The sequence below is a fragment of the Pristis pectinata genome, chromosome 1, assembly GCF_009764475.1.
Source record: "Pristis pectinata isolate sPriPec2 chromosome 1, sPriPec2.1.pri, whole genome shotgun sequence".
Lineage (NCBI taxonomy): Eukaryota > Metazoa > Chordata > Chondrichthyes > Rhinopristiformes > Pristidae > Pristis > Pristis pectinata.
The window spans coordinates 52,484,529-52,506,689 of NC_067405.1; the positions used below are offsets into that span (position 1 = coordinate 52,484,529).

General features: G+C 42.5%; 1 protein-coding gene across 1 annotated transcript in view; it reads left to right on the forward strand.

The window, feature by feature from the left end:
- Nucleotides 1-2,929: 2,929 nt before the first annotated feature.
- Nucleotides 2,930-22,161, forward strand: part of fam171b (family with sequence similarity 171 member B) — a 41,254-nt gene continuing 22,022 nt past the window's right edge. Inside the window, exons 1-2 of the mRNA XM_052029908.1 lie at nt 2,930-2,983; nt 3,440-3,593. Coding sequence (XP_051885868.1) covers nt 2,930-2,983; nt 3,440-3,593 — 208 coding nt within the window. The remainder of the gene's footprint in view (nt 2,984-3,439; nt 3,594-22,161) is intronic.

The following is a 22,161-nucleotide window of genomic DNA, read 5'->3' on the forward strand; positions in this document are numbered from 1 at the left end:
AAAAATGTTGGGATAGAACCTAGAAGTTGCAAATTGTAGTATCCTGGGAACTTTTCACACAATTGTAGAAACATCTTTACTAAAATCTCTAAAGTTCACATTATTGCATCCTTATGGAGGGTGGTGTTCTAAAGATGGTGATTTTTAAAAAAAAATACAAAAGCAATGAATTAATACTTCACTGCACTGCAAGAAGGTGAAGCTTATTAATCGGGTCCAACAGAGCAGCATTTGTCATTTTTCCAAGGGTTTTTTCCAGGGAGAATGTTGGGAGAATGAGTAGTTAGTGGTCAGCATAGATGTGGTGGGCTGAAGGTCCTGTCTCTATGCTGCTTCTATCTTGAGAGGATGTTGCTGCCTCCATGTTCTGACCATTAATGGCCAAGCACTTTCATTTGTGCTTCATTAGCACTTGGGTTCGTGCTGCTAAGGACCACTTTTATGGTGTCAGCCCTTCCACTCTGGGCTTTCCTTATGCCCTCTTTTGGATTGATGGGGTTTAGGCCAACCAGAGTATTGAAGATTAGAATCTGGGTGGCTTATCAATCAGTCGGCAGGGACATTGTAGGCAACTTGGCTAATGAGCCATCAATCTAAAAATATTTTGTTTGAGACAATCATTTGCAGTGATTATCCATCACTTCACCTATTTATTACTTTGGTGCACACCTTTTATTTGGTACCATATTTCAATAATGTTTTGTAGGACTGTAAGATTGTAACTTGAATTTCCAAATGGGATAAAAGTAAAGACAAATTTCATGATGTATGTCAGTAATAATAAACCTGATTCTGAAATATCCCACAGGTACACAGTGCTTAGCAATCATGGAAATGGTCCTTGCTGAAGGGTATTGTGCCCCAATAAATGAATTGTCACAGATCCACTTTGTGGATGGTCATCTAATATGAAGACTGATACTAGAATAATGCTTGAACACATAAGAAAATAAGAGCAGGAGTAGGCCACTCAGCCCCTCAAGTCTGCCCCACTATTCAAATGATCATGGCTGATCAATGATGGTCTGAACTCCTAGTTCCCCATAGCCTGCACTATCTTAAGTATTTATCTACCTACAGTTTAAATATATCTAGAGATCTACCCTCCACCACCCTCAGTGTCAGAAGGCCAGAGATTCACTACACTCGTAGAGAAGAAATTTCTACACACCTCAGTTTTAAATGATTGGCCCCTTATTATTTCCCCGCCCCCCCTTGTTTGTGACTCTCCCACTAGTGGAAACATCTCAACATCTGCCCTATCAAGTTTACCCTTCCAGTTATCAAGTAAAAATAAAAGAGTAATAATTTGACACAACAAATTTCACGACATACAAGTTAGTGATAATGAACTTGATTCTGCTTCTGAGTATAAAATTAACAAGAATAAAGTTGTTAAATTAATTCACCAATGGTATCAAATTCATGGGAGCAAAAACAGAAAGCTGGATAAATAAGTGTGGAAGAGAATGGGGTATGATAGTTATGTGGTATGGGATGGAAGGGGCTTGTGTATAATGTTAACACTGGTATGGACAGTATGGTTGATTAGCTTGTTTCTTTGCTGTATATTTTAAGTAAACAGAATCATGTTCCAACATGATAGGGAGGCTTAAAGCTGCAGACCAAGAATCATGTATACCAGGGAATCAACTTTTTTTCCAGTAAAAGCAAAACCTAATGAAACCACTCAAAGTAACAGATTAGTACATTGTTAAAAAAAATTCTTCTAGTCTAAAAGTCTTGCATTATAAAGCCAAATGATCTACTTATCAAGAGGAAGAAAGATTGTCATTACTACAGGGCCTTCCATATATTATTCAGGCTGTCCTAAAACAATGTGGAGCAAAACAAGTACTTTTGAAAAGTGCTCATATTTGGAATGACAGCCTACTTGCTTCTATAAACAACAATATGGCAATGGCCAGATCTTTTTAAGTGATGTTCAATCAAGGATATATATATGCCTGATCTGATTGAAATGGGATCAACAGAACTTTTTGTGTCAACAGAGTTTAACATTCCATCCAAAAGAAGGTAACTCTGCAGCAAGCCAGTGGAGAGTTAACAACATGCTCTAGTTGATTCTTTGTGTTAATAAGAGCTTGCATTGATAATGCGTACAATATCATAAAATATCCCAAGGTACTTTAGCAATGTGTCTCCAAGTAATTTGACACTGAGCTAATAAGGAGAAGTTAGGCTAGATGACTAAAGTTATATACAAAGGATAAGGGTTTAAGGAACATCTTAAAGGAAGAAAGGTTTTAGAAAGGAATTCCAGAACTTGAAGGCTTGGTAGCTGGAGGTGTGTTTGCTGCTGCTGGAGGTGTGTTTGCTGCTACTGAAGGAATTAAAACTGGAATCTGGAAGACCCCAGAATTGAAGGTGTGCAGAGACCTGAGAGTTGTAGGGCTTGCAGAAGTAATAAAGGAAGGAATGTGCCAGCAAGTATTTTTTCAAACCAGGATGAGAATCTCAACATTCTTTTTTTTTGCTAGATCACAAGCCACTTTGAGCATAAGTTATGGGCAAAAAAAGTGTACTGAGGAAAAACCTTTTTTTGAAAAATGTGGTTATGACCTGGAACTCAATGCCTGTAATAGGTAGTGAAAACAGAACCCATCAGGAAGGTATAAAGGGAATTGGAAACACGCAGAACATAAGATAATTTACAGGACCACAGGGAAAGAGTGGCGGATTAGTCCTGATCAGCTTGTCCTCCAAAGACTTGGTATTATTTGGACAATGTTTTCTTCTTGAGCTGTTCCATGATACTTTTTGAACAATTCTGTGATATTGTGTGATAGTTGAACTGCTCGGAAGTGTAAATTAAGACAGAGAAAGCAGAGTATTTCGATGTGCTGGGCTTAAAGAGGGCCAAAGGTGGGAGGCTGACTGGGAGAACATTGGAATAGTGAATTCTAGGATGGAAATTTCAGTAGCGCATGAGCAGTATTACAGAAGTGAAAGGAGCCAGCCAGTAGGTGTGGTACTGGAAACATTTTAATGTCAAATAGTAATTCAGAGGGTCCCTATCGGCTCGGCCAGTAAGGGGAGAATGGAAGGTGGTGACAAGTGCAGGTTTGGTCCCTTCGGTGCATGAGTCGTTCATAGTTTCAGTTTTAAAAATATGTCAATAATTGCAATATTCAGCGTTGGGTTTTTTGGTCATTTTCGCTCCTGCGCAGGCTGCTCGGATGGACAAGTGTTATTGCACATGCGGGAGTTTCCTGTGGAGGGCGCCAGCTCCTCCGCCCCTCCAATCAGTTCCCTCCAGAGAAATTTCCATCCTACAGCAATAAGGACCGCACCGAGCAGCAGATAACAAACATGGGAACGGACCGAAATCCCATCGCTTCTGTTGCCTCCTTGATGCAACCACCTGCCCCATCGGACCGCCGCCCTTAAACCATGTCGGATTCGCTTAGTTATCTAGCCCTGTTTGTCCTGCTTTGCTGGCAATGGGCTGAACGGTTCCATCAGGAGTAAGCCGACGGTAAAGGCTGCGTGGAGGGCGCACAATAAAACGGGGAAATTGCACGCCCAGCATCAGCGGCAGCAATCGTTGCAACTCCCGGGCCAGAGTCCAGGTGAGGGTGGCGCCGCGCCCGGGGGCCGGGATCTGGGGATGTGATTGACGGGGTTCGTGGCGGACAGGTGCAGCTCCGGAGCCCGAGCCCAGGTGAGGGTCACGCCACGCGCTCCGGGCCGAGTTCCGAGGATGCGAGAGACGGGGCTCGCGTTCAGCGGCAGCAGCAACGCCTGACTCCAGCGCTTGTTGCGATGACAACCTGTTATTCCGCTTCATGTCTATATCTCTGGGATGGAGAGAGAGAGAGAGCTATTTCTGTATGATGGTTAAAAAAAACCTTATTTTTTTTAAAAAAGATAGTCCTACATTATTTTTTATTTGTGTATCCTGTGCAAGGGTTGCAATGATCCCATGTTCCTTCTTGGGGGCCTTAATCCCAAACCTTCTTGGGTTGGCACCTTGTACCCTCGACATCGGGGTTGAAGCTTCGCCTGTGTGCAATGTTCGAACCTCGGGCTGGAAAGTCGGGCAAATATTGGCATGATTTTTTTTTGTTTAGTCTTCCCATTACAAGGACATGCAATGTTAGTGTTAGAATTCATAGAATTGAAGTCCATGCATCGTTTGATATTACAGTAGAAAACCCCTTATTTTTGTTGCTTTTACGGCTGAGTGCAGCCATTTCAGCAGTTGCATTTGTTTGTAAAAGTGTAAATGATTTGATTTATTTTAAAGGTGCGTGTTAATTGTTATACAGGGTTTTTAGTTATGAATATTAGTGATTATAATATGGAAGTAATGAACAGCCAAGTGGGCAGCATTTGATAAAGCAGTAGTAATTCTGACCTTTGGCGCAAGGTTGATGTCTTCGGTTTATATTCGGACAGGGAACATGTGTCAGGGTGATGTTTATCGTGCATTCTCGTCAGGGCTGAGCAGATTATTCAAGTTCTGTATGGACATCTGGAGCTTGCACAGTTTTTGCCAAATACTTTGATATTTTCAAAAGGACGAGTAGGGAAAAATGTTTTACGGACTGACCAATCATAAAAGACTTGGAATTATCGGTTGCCCTTTTTATGAATGCAGAAGTATAGAGTAGATTTTTAAAGTTTGTGTGGTTTGAACACAGCAGTGGCACTTCCAATAACCATCGCCCCAGAACTGGTGGATGAGCCTTAGTTTAGCATTACACCTCACCTGAAGTTGCAATCTTTGACAGTGTTGGGAGAAGGAGGCTTTCATTTATGTAATATCCTTCTCAAATATCCCAAACTACTTCACTTTGAATTGTAAGTGATTTTTTAAAAATTGTTTGTGTGTATAAAATGACTTCTGTACTTTATTGCACAACAGAGTCCCAAAAAACTGCAGTGAGATTGTCACATATGTCCTGAGCTATCAATTAATTTAATTATTATTTTTGCATATATTTTGTATAGAGAAGTGTTGGACTTAAATGGTCAACATTGTAAATCATTGAACCGATACTTTAGGAAAACCAGTTGCCTTGATAGTGAGCCAAATTAAATTCTGATAAACTAAATGAATTAGCACAAAATTGGTAAATAATATTTTAAAAATATCAATATTCCTTTGTGCTTTTTATCAGGATGTAGATAATTTGCATTGATAATTTGCAATGCATTTTTTTGGCCTTTGTGGTTTCAGATCTTTGTGATTGCTTGGGCTTTTGCATGTCAAGGTTTAGAAAGAAATACAGTGACATCTGCTGTGATAATTATTCTGGATAATAATGGTATTGTACTAGATCTTTGAAAGGCAGATGGACAAAAGGCTTTACAGAATGAATGATTTCCTAAACCAAGCCACGTTTATCTATATGCGTAGGCGGCTAGGAGTTCGGTCTTCAAAGGGGTCTGCCAGTCTCCATGCATACTGACTAGTGGCCAGTTTTCTGGAAAAAAAACACCAAATTATTTGGGGAGGAGGTGAAACGAACTAATAAGGAATTTTTTTTTAAGATTTGATTTCTTCAAGTCAAAGTAGGGAGGATGTGGAATCCACATATCTTACTCAATACAAGGATATATGGCTGGTGTATACAAATATGGCTTTAGATGGTATCTTTGCTTCTGATTTTGGGCTCCTTGACCATGAAATAGAAATGACATAGTCATGGGTGGTCTCCTTCTCCCTTTCCTGTTAAACTTGCATGTCTGAAATTGTGACGTATTTAAAAAAAAAACTGATATATTCTTATGGCTTGATTACAACCCAAATTTTTATAAAGTGTTAAGTATTGGCTTTATTTTGTGGTTATCACTTGCATATCCAGAACCAGTAATGCAAGGAGATTTAAATGAACAATGCCTGTTTGCTTGTGTATAATGCTAATAATTCCATCAACAAGCTACAATCAGAAATTCACTTTTAAAAATTGATTATACTCACACTGGCCAATGGCATATTAGTGATTCTATCATGATTGCCACTTTAAATGTGGGTGAACATGCTGCAGTATATTCTGGTGGGTTAATGTGAGTTGGGAGATTGTGGATTAAGCCACTTTCCAGGAGCATGTAATCATTCCAGGTTGATACTTCACAGTACGGAGGGAGTGCCACAGTGTTGGAGATGCCACCTCAGCTATTAAAGTGAAGCTTAATCTGCCTGGTTAGATTTTCTTGTACAATTTGAAGGACGGGATAGACTCATGCCCTAAGCATCCAGGTCTACAAGGACATGCAATGTTAGTGTTAGAATTCATAGAATTGAAGTCCATGCATCGTTTGATATTATAGCAGAAAACCCCTTATTTTTGTTGCTTTTACGTCTGAGTGCAGCCATTTCAGTGGTTGCATTTGTTTGTAAAAGTGCATGTGATTTGATTTATTTTTAAAAGTGCATGTTAATTATTATACAGGACTTTTAGTTATGAATATTTAGTAATTTATAATATGGAAGGTAATGAACAGCCAAGTGGGCAGCATTTGATAAAGCAGTAGTAATTCTGACCTTTGGCGCAAGGTTGATGTCTTCGGTTATGTTCGGACAGGGAACACGTGTCAGGGTGATGTTTATCGTGCATTCTCGTCAGGGCCTGAGTAGATTATTCAAGTTCTGTATGGACATCTTCTGGAGCTTGCACAGCAAGATGAAGTGGATAAATTCTATATTTATCTCATTGGTGTTTTGAGACTTAGTGGTGTGAAAATTGACAAGCAAAAACAGAAGTGACAACTTGAAGCGCCTTTTAAGTGGCTTCAAATTATGAGGCAATTATGTTGGTTACCTTCGTTAAGTTACGAGAAGCAACAATGTTTGGTTACTTGTTAATTTTTGCTTCATTTTGGTGCCCTCTACCAGATGAAAAAGAGTCTGCAATGGAGTATGTGGTACAGTAATTGAATTCAGTAGGGCTTCATGTTGTATCTCAGCCCACTTGATGTGGAACCTGGACTAAGTCGACAAGACAACTGATATAAATGTGAGGATTGATATTATCCTAAGCACCCTGTGGGCCCGTGTGACCAAAACGTGCATTTGTCAGCTGTTCTGTTTGTGGTGTGCAATGAAGGACTGTGCGCGCTGGTTTGGGGGAGTTCAATGAAGTTGTTTTTAGGTCAGTAAAGGAGTTGAGGGCTTAGCACCCTCTGATCACCGGTGCTTCAGACCTGGAAAGAAGCTGAAATATCTTTGTTTTGCACTTCCCTGCATTCAAATCTAACAATGGACGTGGAGAACAGATCAACTCAAGCTAGGACACACTGGTCCAAGGTACAGCTGGCCCAGGAGACTCCTTTGCATTGGGAGCCTTTACACGGGTGTTTGAGCTGATACTGATGGGCAATGATACTTGAAGCAGTGGCACTGGCAACAATGGCATTCAAGGCAACAAAGTGAGGGGGAGGAGCGAGTCACAGTGGCTGGCGATCAGAGACCATTGTGCGACAAAGGGAATGACCATTCTAAGGAGCGAGTAGAATAGCAAAGAAAGCCCAGCATCTCCATGTATGCCTCGGGAAGAGTGTTGATTTTCTGTGTGTGGGGAGATCACTGGATGGAATTTATATTTTCGATATTTTACCTCATGAGATAGGGATTATTTGCATCTAGAGCTCTTGGGATTTTTGCTTTTGCTGTGGCTTCAGATCTGCAAGTGTTTTAGAGCATGGTTCAGATGGGCATGATGCTTGATGTTTTTAATTGAGGAAGCGCATTTTTAAATGAGTAATTGGGTTACGGGGGCAGAGTGACCACTCAACCTTCCCTGACCTCCTCTACGCCAGACCTTGGAACGACAACTCTGTGAACATTCTGTGTGACCCAGTTGGTTGCCCCTGCAAAATCCATGGATCAGGGCAGCAGGAAAATTCCACCAGGGATATAGGCGGAGCAGCGGTACTCCGGTTTCCTCCCACATTCCAAAGCTGTACAGATTAGTAGGTTAACATGGGCGTAATTGGGCAATGCAGGCTCGTTGGGCCAGAAGGGCCTGTTACCGTGCTGTGTAAATAAAGTTTTTAAAAAAAAGTTTTAAAGCTGATGCTTATACAAGTTGAGAGAAGAGGGTTTCACTGAGGTGGAGCTGGTTGAGGAGGTGGGGTTGGTTCTCTTGATTGGTGCATGGGAGAACCTAAATTTGCATCTCTGTTTCTGAGATGGTCTTTGCAAAGAACATCGTTTTAAAAAAAATAAATAGTTCCCTACGAGTGCATTTGCAGGCACTGCTCTTCCCACTTGCTTCACTGGGCAGGAGACCTGTGCCAACTCTCGCCATTTTGTTTCTCTGTGATGCCATCTCACCGTTCTGGTGAAGGGTCCTGACCCAATACATTTATTCTGTTTCGCTCCACAGATGCTGTCTGACCTGCCGAGTGTTTTCCAACACATTTTTTTTTCCAAAATGATTTCTTTTCACAGTATCAGCTCAGGTTCCATGTGGGTCCGCTGTTTAATGCCCCGAGAGCTTGACCCTTCTCATTATATTGAAGGTTGTGGAATAAAGAGGCAGGTGGCAGCGTGGAAGGAAAACTGGCTCCTTGACGGAGTGGTAGTGGTGGTGAAAGGTTGATATCCACCCCACCCCCCCCCCCCCCCCCCCCCCCCCCCCCCCCCCCCCCCCCCCCCCCCCCCCAGTCTGGAAGGAGGTCCCCACTAAGTTGAAAAATCAAAAAAGAAAACTGAAATAAAACCAAATTGCTGCAAACGCTCAGCAGGTCAGGCAGCATGCAAAGTTAATATTTCGGGTTGAGGACCCTTCATCATGTCTGGGTATGTGAGAAAACAAGTTTAGTCATAGAGAGAGACATCACAGAAACAGGCCCACTGAGTCTGCACTGACAACCATTACATTAATCCCATTAGTTTTAAATTGCCGAGACGATGGGAGAGGGATGGATAGGATAATGGGAATGCCTCTGATAGGATGGGGCCAGGGTTGCAATGACATGTATGAAGGTAGTTAATGAAGCTGGCTGGTTGATAGATTTGAGAGAAATCCAACATGGACATCAGTCAGAGCTGTTGCAGAAATCTGAAACCAAAAGGGAGATGCTGGAAATACCCAGCAGTTTAGGTAGGGTTGGGGAGAGAGAATAGCTGACCAGTTGTGATATAGTCAAAGACAGAAAAAGACAATGCGAGTTATCGGCAAAAATTGAACCTTGAAGGCTGTAGCTTGCGCAGACGGAAGGTGAGGTGCTTTCCCTCAAATTTACATTGGGCCTTGTTGGAAGGGCGCAGGGATTGTGGACGGACAGGCCAGAGCTGAAATAGAATAATGAATGAAACAGCGATAGTAAATTATCTGTTACCTTCATAATAACATTAAATACATGATTTATTAACCCACATCAAACCAATTATTAATCTTGCTCCAGTTAGTGATAATTGTAAATTCTCCTCTTATTTTTCTCCCTTAAGGAAGCAGCCCCAGCTTCCCCCAGAGAGGGAAGCTTGGGTCACTGAAAAGCTGTTGAAAAGCAGGAGCTGTTGGAAACCAGCCTCGCTTAACTATCTCATTAGTTCATCGGGCATCCATCTCATGTTTCAATAATGTATTTCCAGTCCAAGTCAGATGGCTCTCACAGATTGTTAGATTAAATCCAGCCAGGCTCTGATCAATGTCTCGTTGCAGTTGGAACTTGGTATTCTCTACAGCTGGGTGTCACTGGAATTTCCTTTCTTTTCAATCTTTTTTATTAGTTTCCAAATTAATACAGATTAATATATAACATCGATGATTGTACATGTAATACAAAGAGATCAAGAGAACAATCATGGCATAGATAATCATAAAGAATAATAAATGTAAAACAAAATCTTTAGATCTCATGATCTCTACTAGATGAATATAATATAAAGAAAGGAAAGAAAAGATTTATTGTGTATATAAAGAAAAAAAAATCCCCAAATCAATGGAAAATTGTAAATAATCAAACCAAACTAAAAAGAAAACTTCAGAAAAAAGAAAACTGGACTGAAATTTCTCAATAGAAACAGAGCAATATTATGTCGTCAACTCCGTTCCTCTAAATTGAAAAGTTAATGAAAAGGGATCTATATCATATGAAAGTATCGAATAAATGGTGGAATTCCCAAAAAGCAAAATTGATCCATCTTTTTCTTTCAGGAGCATTGCGGTGAACAATATATCCGCTACTTAAAACCCTCCCCCACCCCTCACCAATGTACAGTTCCTTCAACACCGTCTTCCATGACTTGAGAACTAGGTTAAGTAGTGAAAAAATACTTCACCCTTGGTAAATCATTTCTGCTGGTCATCACAATTAATTTACAAATGTCATATACCTTGGGGCATAGAATCCTTATGGGTGTGTTTAAGCTTTAATGTGTAGAGTCTGTGTAAAATCTCTTTTACTACCTCCCTCCCAGCATCACCTTGATCCCAGAAAAGGCATCACTCTGGGATTTTGGCATTTGCTCCTTTTAAAACCTCGTTTAATAAGCGCTCGGATTTTAAACTTGCTCACACCGCATTGATAACATGGACTCTTTCTGCCAACCAAACTATTACAGACTTAACAGGCAGAAGGGAACCTTGGTCACACTGGTAAGTGGATATGTGTACAGTTTTGTTGTTTGGTTGGGAGAATAATAATTGTACTGGTGAATGTGAGCAAGGCACTGCCCGGTTGGAGCCAGTAACCTCTGACCAGTAGCTACTGTATTGCTGTAACCGTGACAGTAATCAAGGTTCTGCATCTTTAAGTGATTTGCAAGCTGTAACCCACTACCGGCCATAAAACATCATGCCTAACATTCTTTTAAAAATTGAAAGCTGTTTCGTTCTTCCTGTGTTGGGTCAAACACTAAATGAGTCGTAGTACCCCTGTTGGTTTACTGGGTAAATGTCATGGCTGGTATGGAACCAAAGTGTGCAGAGGTTCCAAGGTTAGACCTGCTGTGTATTCCAAAGCTGCTTTAAAACTGGGCTTCCAGCCAGCAAGTCTCGAGCAGCCCGTGGTGTCATCAAAGTAAAGTGACAGATTTGCCACAGCCGATGTGTGAAAGCATGTTTTTTCTCCCCCCCCCCTCCTGACTGCGGCCGGTCTTCAGAACTCGGTGAGTTGAACTCGGGCACCTGCGACTGCGCCCTGACTTCAGGAAGCGGCGGTGCCGAAAGCATGAGCCACTGGCTTGGGAGCTGCTCGGTTATTGATTTTTGCTGGAAGGGCAACGCCCATTGCTCCGTCACTGTTGCGCTGTTCACTGCTCGTGTAGCTAGATGGATGCAAGGGGAAACTGGGTAGGTAAGCGAGGGAGAGGAGGAAGGATAGGGAAATGAGGGGAAGAGATGAAAATAAGACCATAAGATATAGGAGCGGAATCAGGCCATTCAGCCCATCGAGTCTGCTCTGCCATTCAATCACAGCTGATTTTTTTTTTGCTCTCTCGACTCCATTCTCCTGCCTTCTCCCTGTAACCCTTAATCCCTGTACCAAACAAGAACCTACCCATCTCTGCCTTGAATACACCCAATGACTTGGTCTCCACAGCCTTCTGTGGCAACAACTTGGTCTTCAGAACTTGGTTCCAGAACCAGACATAGGCAGGGAGGAGGCTGGTACGGAGCATAAGCATTGATCCAGTTCAGCTTTCCCAATTGAGCAAATGTCAAGCTGGGACTCTGAAGCTTCCCTTCTGTTCAATCAAAACGATTCTCCAACTCTTCTTGTGCTATGATTTTTGGGGGAGGGTTAGTGTCAGGGGTCATGTGCTTAGAAATGACAAGTGCGCATTTATTTTTCTGTTCTGCATTTCCTAAGTAATTCCATATGTGTGTTCACTTTGCCCAGTGACTTCCTTCAGTTGGGGTTCAGTCATTCTTTTAAATTGGTTCTGACTCTTGCTGCAAATCCAGTGCCTTGGATCAGTGGCGGTTGCATCATCGCTGCATTTATGCTTTTGCTGAGTGTGACGTCGTCCCCTCCCTCTGGTGTCAGAGCACCCAGTGCCCCATATTGGCTGTAATCATCGAGTTGGTTAAAATCCACCGCGTCAGGGACGGGGCTTCTGGGCAATCAAACGACAAGGATAAATTGTGGGAATGAAGTGGAGGAGTCCTCCCTGCCGGCCAGAGAGGAACTGCCAAGCTGGAACTCTGTGAAGCCTCCCTTCTGTTCAATCAGAGCGATTTCCCCAACTCTTCTTGTGCTATGATTTTTGGGGGAGGGTTAGGGTCAGGGGTCGTGTGCTTAGAAATGACAAGTGCGCATCTGTCAGGTTTGCTTGTATTCTAGTCATGTCAGAATAGTACATAAAGGCTAGCAACTGGGTGGTGCTTACCATTAAAGGCAGTGGTAGCGGGAAGAGCATGATAACAGTGGCAGCTAGTAGATATTTTCGGGACATATTGGCACTGTACATTTTCTTTGAGCTAAGTGAATTCTTAATGCATATTTACATTATTAGAGGCCCAGGCAAGAACAGGATCTGCAGCAGAAAAGCCTTAATGTAACACTGGCCCTGCTCAGAACAGCTGAATTTAAATAAGCCTTAAGCACTGAGTAGCTTCTGATCTCTGATTCTGCAGTTTAATTGGTCGAAGGGAAGAAATGGGCCCATATAACATTTTTGACATTTTTTTTTTCAATATACTGGATGGTCCTATTAAAATTTCCAAACTTTATTTCTAATTACTTTAATAAGTTGATTATAGATGGTGGTGTGAAGTATATCAAAGGGAGAGGTAGCTTTGGGTATCTAATTTTCGGGAAAACCAAACTGTGTGGGTTGCTGCCAACACATGTAAATGTGGGAAGGTTTGCTATTTGGAGCCTCCTTCCGTTTCCACATCTTTTGCTGCACATCCTCCACAGCTGTGTTTGCCCAGTTAGCATGGGTTCTGCAAACACTGTTTCTCACTTGTTACAAATATTGATGCAGAAATATAATTTTCAGTTGCAGTTATTACCCTTATTCCAAGGGATAGTTAGATCAGGTGTGCTCCTGGGATATTGCTGCCTGTCCCCTGGTATTGTGGCATTTGATCAGTTTTTATTTCCTCAGTCTCTTTATTTCTTTCTGTTATATTTTGCTCTGTGGTGATGTATATCCCACACGGATATTTGATTCTTCCAACGGTAATAGTTTGTATTAAATGCTAATCCCTATTCCCTCTATAGCCTTAAGCAATTCTGACAGGACACTTTTTATTCTTGTCTGTGCAGAATGAATGATTTGATCTGGTATTTTCAGATTATATGAGATTGCATGGTGCTTCTTTCTGAATAATTTGGAACAATCAGTGCATTGGTCATGTATTAATGGATCAGTCAGAAAATAAACCTGCCTCAGTGCTGCTTTAAGAATCAACATTGAGGGGTGGCTATCTTAAAAAAAGTTAATTGCATTTAAGATAAAGAGAGAAGATCAAAAATGGTCAAGTCTGTGTTTCCTTGTTTGCTTTTTCTGGATTTCCTCTGGCCTTCGACAGAGAGGTTTGATGCCTTCTCTGCAAATATGATTTCTGATTTTTTTTCTACCAATATTCATCCAATGTTGCAGGATTCAGGTTGTTCCACACAGCTGGTGCATATCCTGCCACTTCTACACTGTTTGTTTGCCACTATTGAAATGTTCCCTGCCCTTCCTTTCCTGCCTGCTCCCTCCTCCCTAACCTGCTTGCACTTTTGATATGAACGTAACAACTTCAAGCACAGTCAGTAATCCACAATCAGCAAGAGAGAGCAGTCATCACAGAATGCAGTTGGTTTTAATTTGCTTAGATAGGTTTAAATATGTAGCAGAATCTAAATTTATTTGCTCAGAAAGAATGTTTTGTCTGAGAAGCAACTATTTTTGCATTCCCCTGTAATCCTTCTGCCTTCATTTGGTATTTAGCTACTATTGGTCGCCTTTAACAGCCGGTGGTTGTCATTTTTATTATTTAATTTGTCTCTTCTGGATCTTGAAGAAAAATGAAAGAAATGCACAACATCCCATTCAGCATTTGTGGAATAAAACCAGTCAGCATCTCAAAGGTAATCCATCCTCAGCATTGAAAACTAAGGCATGAATGATCTCCTGTTGGAGAGACAAATCAAAGAAGATGCCCCGATTACTGGTGGGAAGCAGATCTTCGGCCTGTGTGTCAGAAAGGCAGAAGTCTGTCAGATCCTGGAGAAGAGTGGGTGGTTATTGGGACGGGTGAAGGGGCATAATGAGGGAAACAATAGCCCACGGAGAACTATTGGTGCACTTCCATCTATTCTTAATTGATGTTAAAAATTATTTGAGTGAGATGTTTTAAAAAAAAGTTATAAGAACAAATAGCTGCACTTGAAAACTTCTGAGGACATAAAGTGGATTGAGTGGGAGAGAAGACGGGTAGAAAGAAAAGCAAGGAGTACTAATGCTGAAAGCATAAACTTTCTGGGAATGTACAGTGGTGTAAAATTTGCAGTCAGTGGCAAAGCAGTAACACTCATCATTGACCCAGATGATAGATAGTAGGCTCCCTCCGTCCCTGATCTCTCTCTGGTAAGAATTCCCCAATTCATCTGGGCCTCAGTTAATTGGCATTCCTGGCACCCAGCGGCCGTAGCATGCAGCCAGCTTGATTTTTCTATATTTGCTAATTGAATTTGCAATAGATGCAACTGAATTTCCTTCATTGGGATGCAAGAAGCTGCAAGCACAGCCTGTGCTCAATCACAATCTGAATTGGACAAGTAGCAAGTCATCCTTCTCACTGACGGACTGCATGATCAGAGGCTTGAATCAGAAACTTGGGGATCTCCACACTAAATAGCACATGTAGCAATCCAGAAGTTGCTGTGAGTTTCCCAGAATAATAAAGCAAATGCCAGTTGTTTTGCTCTTAATAGGATGTAAGATCTAGGCTGTAAAATCTAAGATCTCATTTAAAGTAAACGGTAAAGGACAGCGCTCCCATCACCCCACAACACTTAATTCTGACAAAGGGTTTATACCTGAAATGTTAGAGGTTCTTCTCTTGTGCCGGCCCATATAAGCAGCAGAACAACCAGAAAATAATGGATTTATTTTAAATTACTGAAATCGACGTTGGGGCTGACTGAAAAGGATGAGGTGCTGCTCCCAAAGCTGGGTTTGTACTTGGTTGGAGCAGCGCAGGTCTCCAAAGACCAAGAAATATGTAGTTATAACAGTACTACGAGAGAAGTGCAGAGGCGGCAGGATGCGCTATCTGGCAAACTGGGTGTGGACCCAGTAGGGTGCAGCTCAAGCCGAGGGCAGGGTCTCGGTCGAGCGGACGGGAAAGGGTGGTGGCCCAGCGGACCGTGTAGGGTGAACCCTGAACAGGGATGGACAGAGCCACCTAAAAAGGGGGCAACTAAAAGCAGGTCGGGCATTGCGAAGAGATGCAGGGCGACGAGCCAGCGCACCAGGTGGGGTAAAGCGTGAACCAGGCTGAGAGGGCGAATTGAGGCGAGGGCGAAGCACAGAAGGCAGAGAGCTCGCCGGCGGCAGGGAGAAGTGTACGGGCGGAAGCATGACCCGGAGTTCATCTGCCAGGCTGGGTGCGGACCCGGTAGGGTGGAGCCGAAGCGGACCTGGAAGGGATACACTTGGGGGCAGCGCCAGCGGACTGACGGGCCTAGCGGACCTGAAAGGAATACGGTGGGGTTCAGGTCGAGAGGACGTGAAAGAGCGGTGGCCTAGCGGACCATGTAGGGTGAACCATGGACAGAGTGAAGGGGCGTCTAATCAAGGAGTGCGCAACAGTGATCGGCCGCTGGGCGAAGCGGGGTGTTTGGAAGTGGACCGCCAAGTGTGAAGAAGGCGCGGACACAGCAGGGGTGAAGCAGAAACAATGCGGGCAAATAGGAATAATGTATATAGGCACAGGGGCGGCATGGACATGGGCCGAGGGGCATGTTTCTGTGCTGGATGACGCTCAGATTCTGACTATATCAAACTTGGAAATGGAAAAAGAGCACATGATACCAATATACCGCAACAGGGTTGCAGGTGGCCAGCAGAAAGCTATCAGACTGCATTTAATGGAGAGGTGATGGATTTTCACAGAAAGAATGGGGAGAAGCAATGTAGACAATGGCAGTTCTAAGTGGGGTGTTCACAAACAGAAACTTGGTGGTGGGGGGAGGTTCATGGACACGTCAGCTAACATGGCAGGGCACGATAAGAGTGGTTGACAAACAACGTGTGGAATCTTGGGCTCCTTAAATAAAGGTATTGGATATAGAGTTGGAAAGTTACGCTGATCAAAACAAAAAAAAATCTGCAGGTGCTGTGACCTGAAAGAAAAACACAAAATGCAGGAAAAACACATTAGGTCCAGCAGCAACTATGGCAAGAGAAACAAAGTTAACATTTGGGGTCATTGACTCTTCATTGTTGAACCTTTATAAAGCTCTAGTCGGGCACCTGTAGAGTAGTTGGTCAGTTTGTGCTAGATTTATCGAACAGCATGTATGCAGCTCTCGCACCTGGACATTGACGGCTGAGACCTGTGCAAATAGATATTTTTTTTAAAAAGAAAAAAAATAGGAAAGTTTTCGAGGATATGGGTCAAACACAGGCAAATGGGACTAGTTTAGATGGGCATCTTAGTTGGCATGGATGAGTTGGGCCGAAGGGCCTGTTTCCGTTCTGTATGACTCTGTGAGAGGGGGAGCGTGAACAGGGGTTACTGGTGAAGTAGGTGAAGTATAGGCACACACCTGCATTTACAGTAGAGCTGTCCAGATGTTGGACAGAGTCTGTGAATGGGCTTGAAATGAAGTTGCACAGTAAACCTGATGCTGACAGGCCACAATAAATTCTGTCAAATCTGTGTCCGAGAAGCTGAACCAGGGTTTGTGATTTTTCTGCACTGCACAAATTGCAGTCCTTGTGGTGAAAACACACCAATTGTTAAGTGAAGAATCCAGCCATCTCTGCTCTGTGATTAAGACTTTTTATGACAGAATAGGGACCTAATAAATCCAGAATTTAAAAATATATGTTGTGCAAAAGCAGTAAAAAAAACTGGTGATCCTGTAGTGCTTTGCTGCCTGCTAGCATTCCAAATGCAAATTATCAATCTTTTCACAAATACATTTTATACAAAGATGTTTAAAAATTATGGATGTGACCATTAATATTTGTGAAATAGTATTGGTTGAATGCAGTGTTATATGGGTATGCAGATGAGGTAACTTGCAGTATTAAAGAGAGTCCCACGGGAATAGATAATTCGAGAAACCTCCAAGAGACACTAAACTGGTTGTTATACGTTAATGCAAATCTGCGAATGAAACAGAAATGAAGAAAATAAGTGTATAGACTGAAGAAATCTTAGCTGAAAAGCTTTTGAGTGTGAACAAAATGTACTTCTGCTGTAAGTTTGGCGTCTCTGCTAAGTGCTAAAATTTCAATGCAAATCTGCTGTCAGGGTCTGAACTGACTCCAGCAAAAGGAGACGGCAGACTCCCTTGAGGAGGAAGTCTATCACCGCTGCTGCTTCACATCACAAAGAGTGTGATTCCAGTGCGATTTCCACTCTGGTTTTAAAAAGTGCCTGGGGGTTCCTTGGGAGTCTTGGGCATTTCAAACATTCAATTAATTAGACTGCGCAGGGCCTGCTGCCTGTGGTAATTAAATGTTTAACATATGACGCCTGGGAGAGGAGCTCCATCTTGGACAGAAAAAAATGGAGACTGGTAATGTATCCTTCTGTTGGCGATGTGAGATCAGCTGCTGTGTGCATCTACCCTCTGCATTGTGCTCCCTCCAGTCACCTTGCCTTGAGAACCTTCTACTCTCCTGCCCCACCACACAATTGCAATGTCAACAATTACCTTTTAAGGCTTACTTTTTTTTACTTCCAAAATGTATATTTTATTCATAATATGCACAGCGAACCCAATCAGGACATGCCTTCATCTAGATTCCAGCATCTGCAGTCCTCTGTTTCCAGGGACATGCCTTTTTATACTTTCAATTCAATACATTCTCTCGCAATGCATCAACGCCACTTGCGTCTCCTCCTCAGACAATGCACCCGTGAAGCATTTTGAAAGGCCGCCACTTCCTGGACTGAGGCCCTTCCCTGCAGAGTCTTGGTGGTGGCTGCACCGAGCTTCAGTGCATCCCTTACACCTGCACCTTGGAACATGCTGTTTGCTTGTGGACACCTCGTTGCACTGGAAGACCAGCCAGTTTCAAGCCGGCCAAAGTGCCTCTTCCACTAAGTTGATGGCCTCCCAGCAGCAGTTGCCGTTTGGCCTCTGTATGCAGACCATGGGGCAAACCTTTGACAAGAACCATTGCTTCCCTTTCCAGACCGGCATGCAGATGATCATCTCATTCATACTGCAGCCATTTTGAGGGAGCGTGCAGTGGAATCAAGGCCCCGACAAGGCATGAAAGGTCTGACGGGGAGAGCCCCTCTCAGTATCAGCCAAGTGAGGTCTTGGAAGTCTGCCAGTGAGGTAATAAGTCTGCCCGATGACTGACAATCTGCTTGTGGAACCCTCCCACACAATCCACCATCTCCTTCTCTCACAGGGGCTCAAGGCTGTTCAATGCTGACCACTACCTGATGAAATTGTGGTTGAAGATAATTTTTTTTTTCCGCAGGAACCTTTCTATGGAGGGCGGATAGTCAAACTGAATGGAAAATTTGCCCGATAGCGCAAAGGAGGCCGGGCCCATCCTTTGCAACACTGGATAGTTGGAAGATTTAAGAAATCATTAAGTAATCATTTAACCTTTTTTGGTTGCAGTTGCCATTAGAACAGTTTGTAAGGACGCTGGCATTGTACGAGATGTTGGTGAGACCCCACTTGGAGTATTGTGTACAGTTTAGAATCTCAGCACCTAGTGATACTTGGTGTTTGTCTATTTCAGTTCTACACACTGCTTGGTGTAGCTCCATAAAGGTGGTGATTAGGACGAGGGTAACGTTGGGCTATGTTTACCTCGACACCTGTGCATCACAACCCAGTGGATGTGATCCGTCCTGATCTGCACGTGAAATGGAAGGTGGCTTAGGTGCCTACCACAGCAGAGGAGCAGGGTATGGACCATAGAACAGTACAGGCCCTTTGGCCCACAATGTTGTGCTGATCTATATAAACCTACTCCACGATCAATCTTACCCATCCCTCCTACGCAGCCTATAACTCTCCATTTTTCTTACATCCATGTACCGATGTAAGAGTCTTTTAAATGTTCCATTGTATCAGCCTCCACCACCAGCCCCAGTACGTTCCAGGCACCCACCACTCTCTGTTTTCGAAACAAAAACCTACCTCCTGACTTCCCCCGCCCCCCTCCCCCTTTAAACTTTCCTCCTCTGACCTTAAACTGGTGACCTCTGGTATTGGCTACTGCCACACTGGGGAAAAGGTGCTGGCTGTCCACTCTGTCTATGCCCCTCATGATCTTATACGCCTCTATCAAGTCGCCTCTTGTCCTGCGTCGACCACATCTGTCCCACGAGTACCTCGCACTCGATGACCAGGACGTTGCCCGCTGTCGAAAGGGAGCACTGTTCCCGCATTCCCAGTTACGGTTTTCACCCTGGCTCTCCACTCCGTCAGTCAGTTCTAGTCGCGTGCCCCACCTCCTCTGAATCAAGTTCCTGGCTCCTGCAGGTCGTTGATGGGACCAGAGGATCGGAAGGGCCATTTGCCAAAGAACGTAAACCTTTCTCCTGCTGCAGTTGACTGGCTGCAGATACTGATGCATCAGTAGGCTGATCGTGGGTCCAAGCAGAAGACTGTGACATTGTCCATGTGCAAGCAGGCCTCAGCCTGAGTGCTAAAGCTTGCTTAGCTTGCAACAAGACCATATCAATAGAAGATCCTGAAGATACACAGCAGGTCAGGCAGTATCTGTAGAAGGAGAAAATGGAAGTCAATGAAACATCTCATTCTGATGAAAGATCACTTGCTGAGTGTTTTCTGTCTTCCTGTCTCAGGTTACCAGCATCTGCAGTTTTGTGCTTTTGGATTACAGTCAGACGAATTGTTTTGTAAAATTTCAGTGGAGCAACGTCCAAAGGCTTAATAGTTTACATTCTTCATCACCCCTTCTCCAGCTTCCACTTCTAACATTGATGCCCTCCTGTTACTCCCATTCCTGCACCAAGCAGCACGGCCCCCAGCTGATAATACCTCCTACTTGCAAACTGTGACCAGGGAGCCACCTTTAAATTCCAACAACGTACTTACCAAAATATATTTTTAAGAAAACATAATTACAGACGGTTCATAGGGTGTAGATAGGAGTGTGGCTTTTCAAAATGGCACTCTGCAATTTGTACATACCGTACATTTGTACACCTGACCCAAGTGCTGACATTTGTAAAACAAATGATGATGCACCAGAAATATTTGTGTATGGATCTAAAGCTCTTGCTTACACTTGTTGCATGCAAGTTATTGAAATTTTATGTTAAACTTGTACGCCCTGATCCTATTTGTGATCCAGGTTTGGACCCTTGCTCATTGAAAGGCCAGAATGCACACTTGGCAGTGGAAGTTGGTGCATCAATTAGTTTTCTGGTCATTAAAAATTAACAGCCTTCAGTGCCCTGAATCAGGACTATTAACCTATAAAGTTTATCCTCTTATATCTTAGGATATCCAAGATAGACCTATGTTATATTTGAATATGGTGGGAGAAAACAATGCATTAACTCAGTATTATCATTAATATTGTTGAATCTCAATGCAAAACATGAATAGTTGGGCCTCTCTTCTGTCTGCATTAGTGATTTTTGCTTTAGTAAGTCCATGCTAAACATTTTTTTTATTTCCTTATAAACCTTTTATTTTTCCTAAATATATGTAACAGACCAGTACATTTAAGTATTGGTGTTTTATAGAATTTGGGTTTACTCGGCTTTTGAAAGCTATTTTTTTTTACAAGTTTTCTTTCTTCTGGACAGACCCATATGGTGGAATTTTCTTTTAGTGCTTAAACATAGATGCTATAAATTATTTGAAAAGAAGTTTGACTATCTATTGTGTTTTACTGTAATTGTTCATAAGCTGATAAAAAGAATCATTTGTCAATTTTCTTTTTGTAGAGTCTGATCCTTAAAACAGTAAAATGGAATAGAGTGGCCAGAAGGTTCATGCTGCTGATCTGGATACTTCAGTGTAACCAATTGTCTTATAATGAAAATTCCATGTTTCTCATGTTCCAGTTTTGTTAGAAGTTCACATTTAATCCTTAAAACTACTCCTTTTTGTTTGTTAGTGTTATCACACACAAATACAGCACAATATTTTGCCAATAAATAAATACTTTTTGGCCAGTGATTTGATTTTGTTCGCTGCTTGGTGCAGAATCATTGAACACCTGGTTCTTAGTGAGGGTCTGTGAGCAGTCATTGTCCTAAATATCTATTAAGTCCCACGAGGTATTTGCAATATTTCTTTTATATATACATTCATATTCTGATAATCTGTTATTCAGCTATTTGGAGATCCCAATGATTTGGCATGTGGCAGTGTTTACTGTGTTTCCCTGAAACGCACCGGTGCCCTTGTACTTAGGCACCCTTTAAACACATTGGCTTCACTGGAAAATTCATCATAATTCTGTATAACACATAAAATAAAGAAATAGAAGTGAATTGGAGTATTAAGTGGAATAACATCTAATAGTCCAGAAGATCTGGCAGTCCAGCACCACAAAGGCCCCGAGCATGCCGGATTATTGGAGTTGAATTGCATGTTCTAACCTCCAGTTTGTGAACATAAGGTTTGCCTCCTCTTCTTATAGACTGATGGAATATGGTGGAAAACCAAACTAGTCGAACACTTTGATAGGTGTCTTATACCAAATTGTACTGTGGTCAATCTCAGAGCTGCGCAAGTAAGTTATTCTGGTCACAGACATCCATCGTTTCCAGGGTGACACTGATTGTAGACTTTACCACTCAACTAGTGGGAAGATTTAAGAACTCATTAAGTAATCATATAACGTTTTTTGGTTGCAATTACCATTAGAACAGTTTGTAAGGACACTGGCATTGTACGAGATATTGGTGAGGCCACACTTGGTATTTGTATTGGTTTATTATTGTCACTTGTACCGAGGTACAGTGAAAAACTTGTCTTGCATACTGATCGTACAGGCCAGTTCATTACACAGTGCAGTTACATTGAGTTAGTACAGAGTGCATTGAGGTA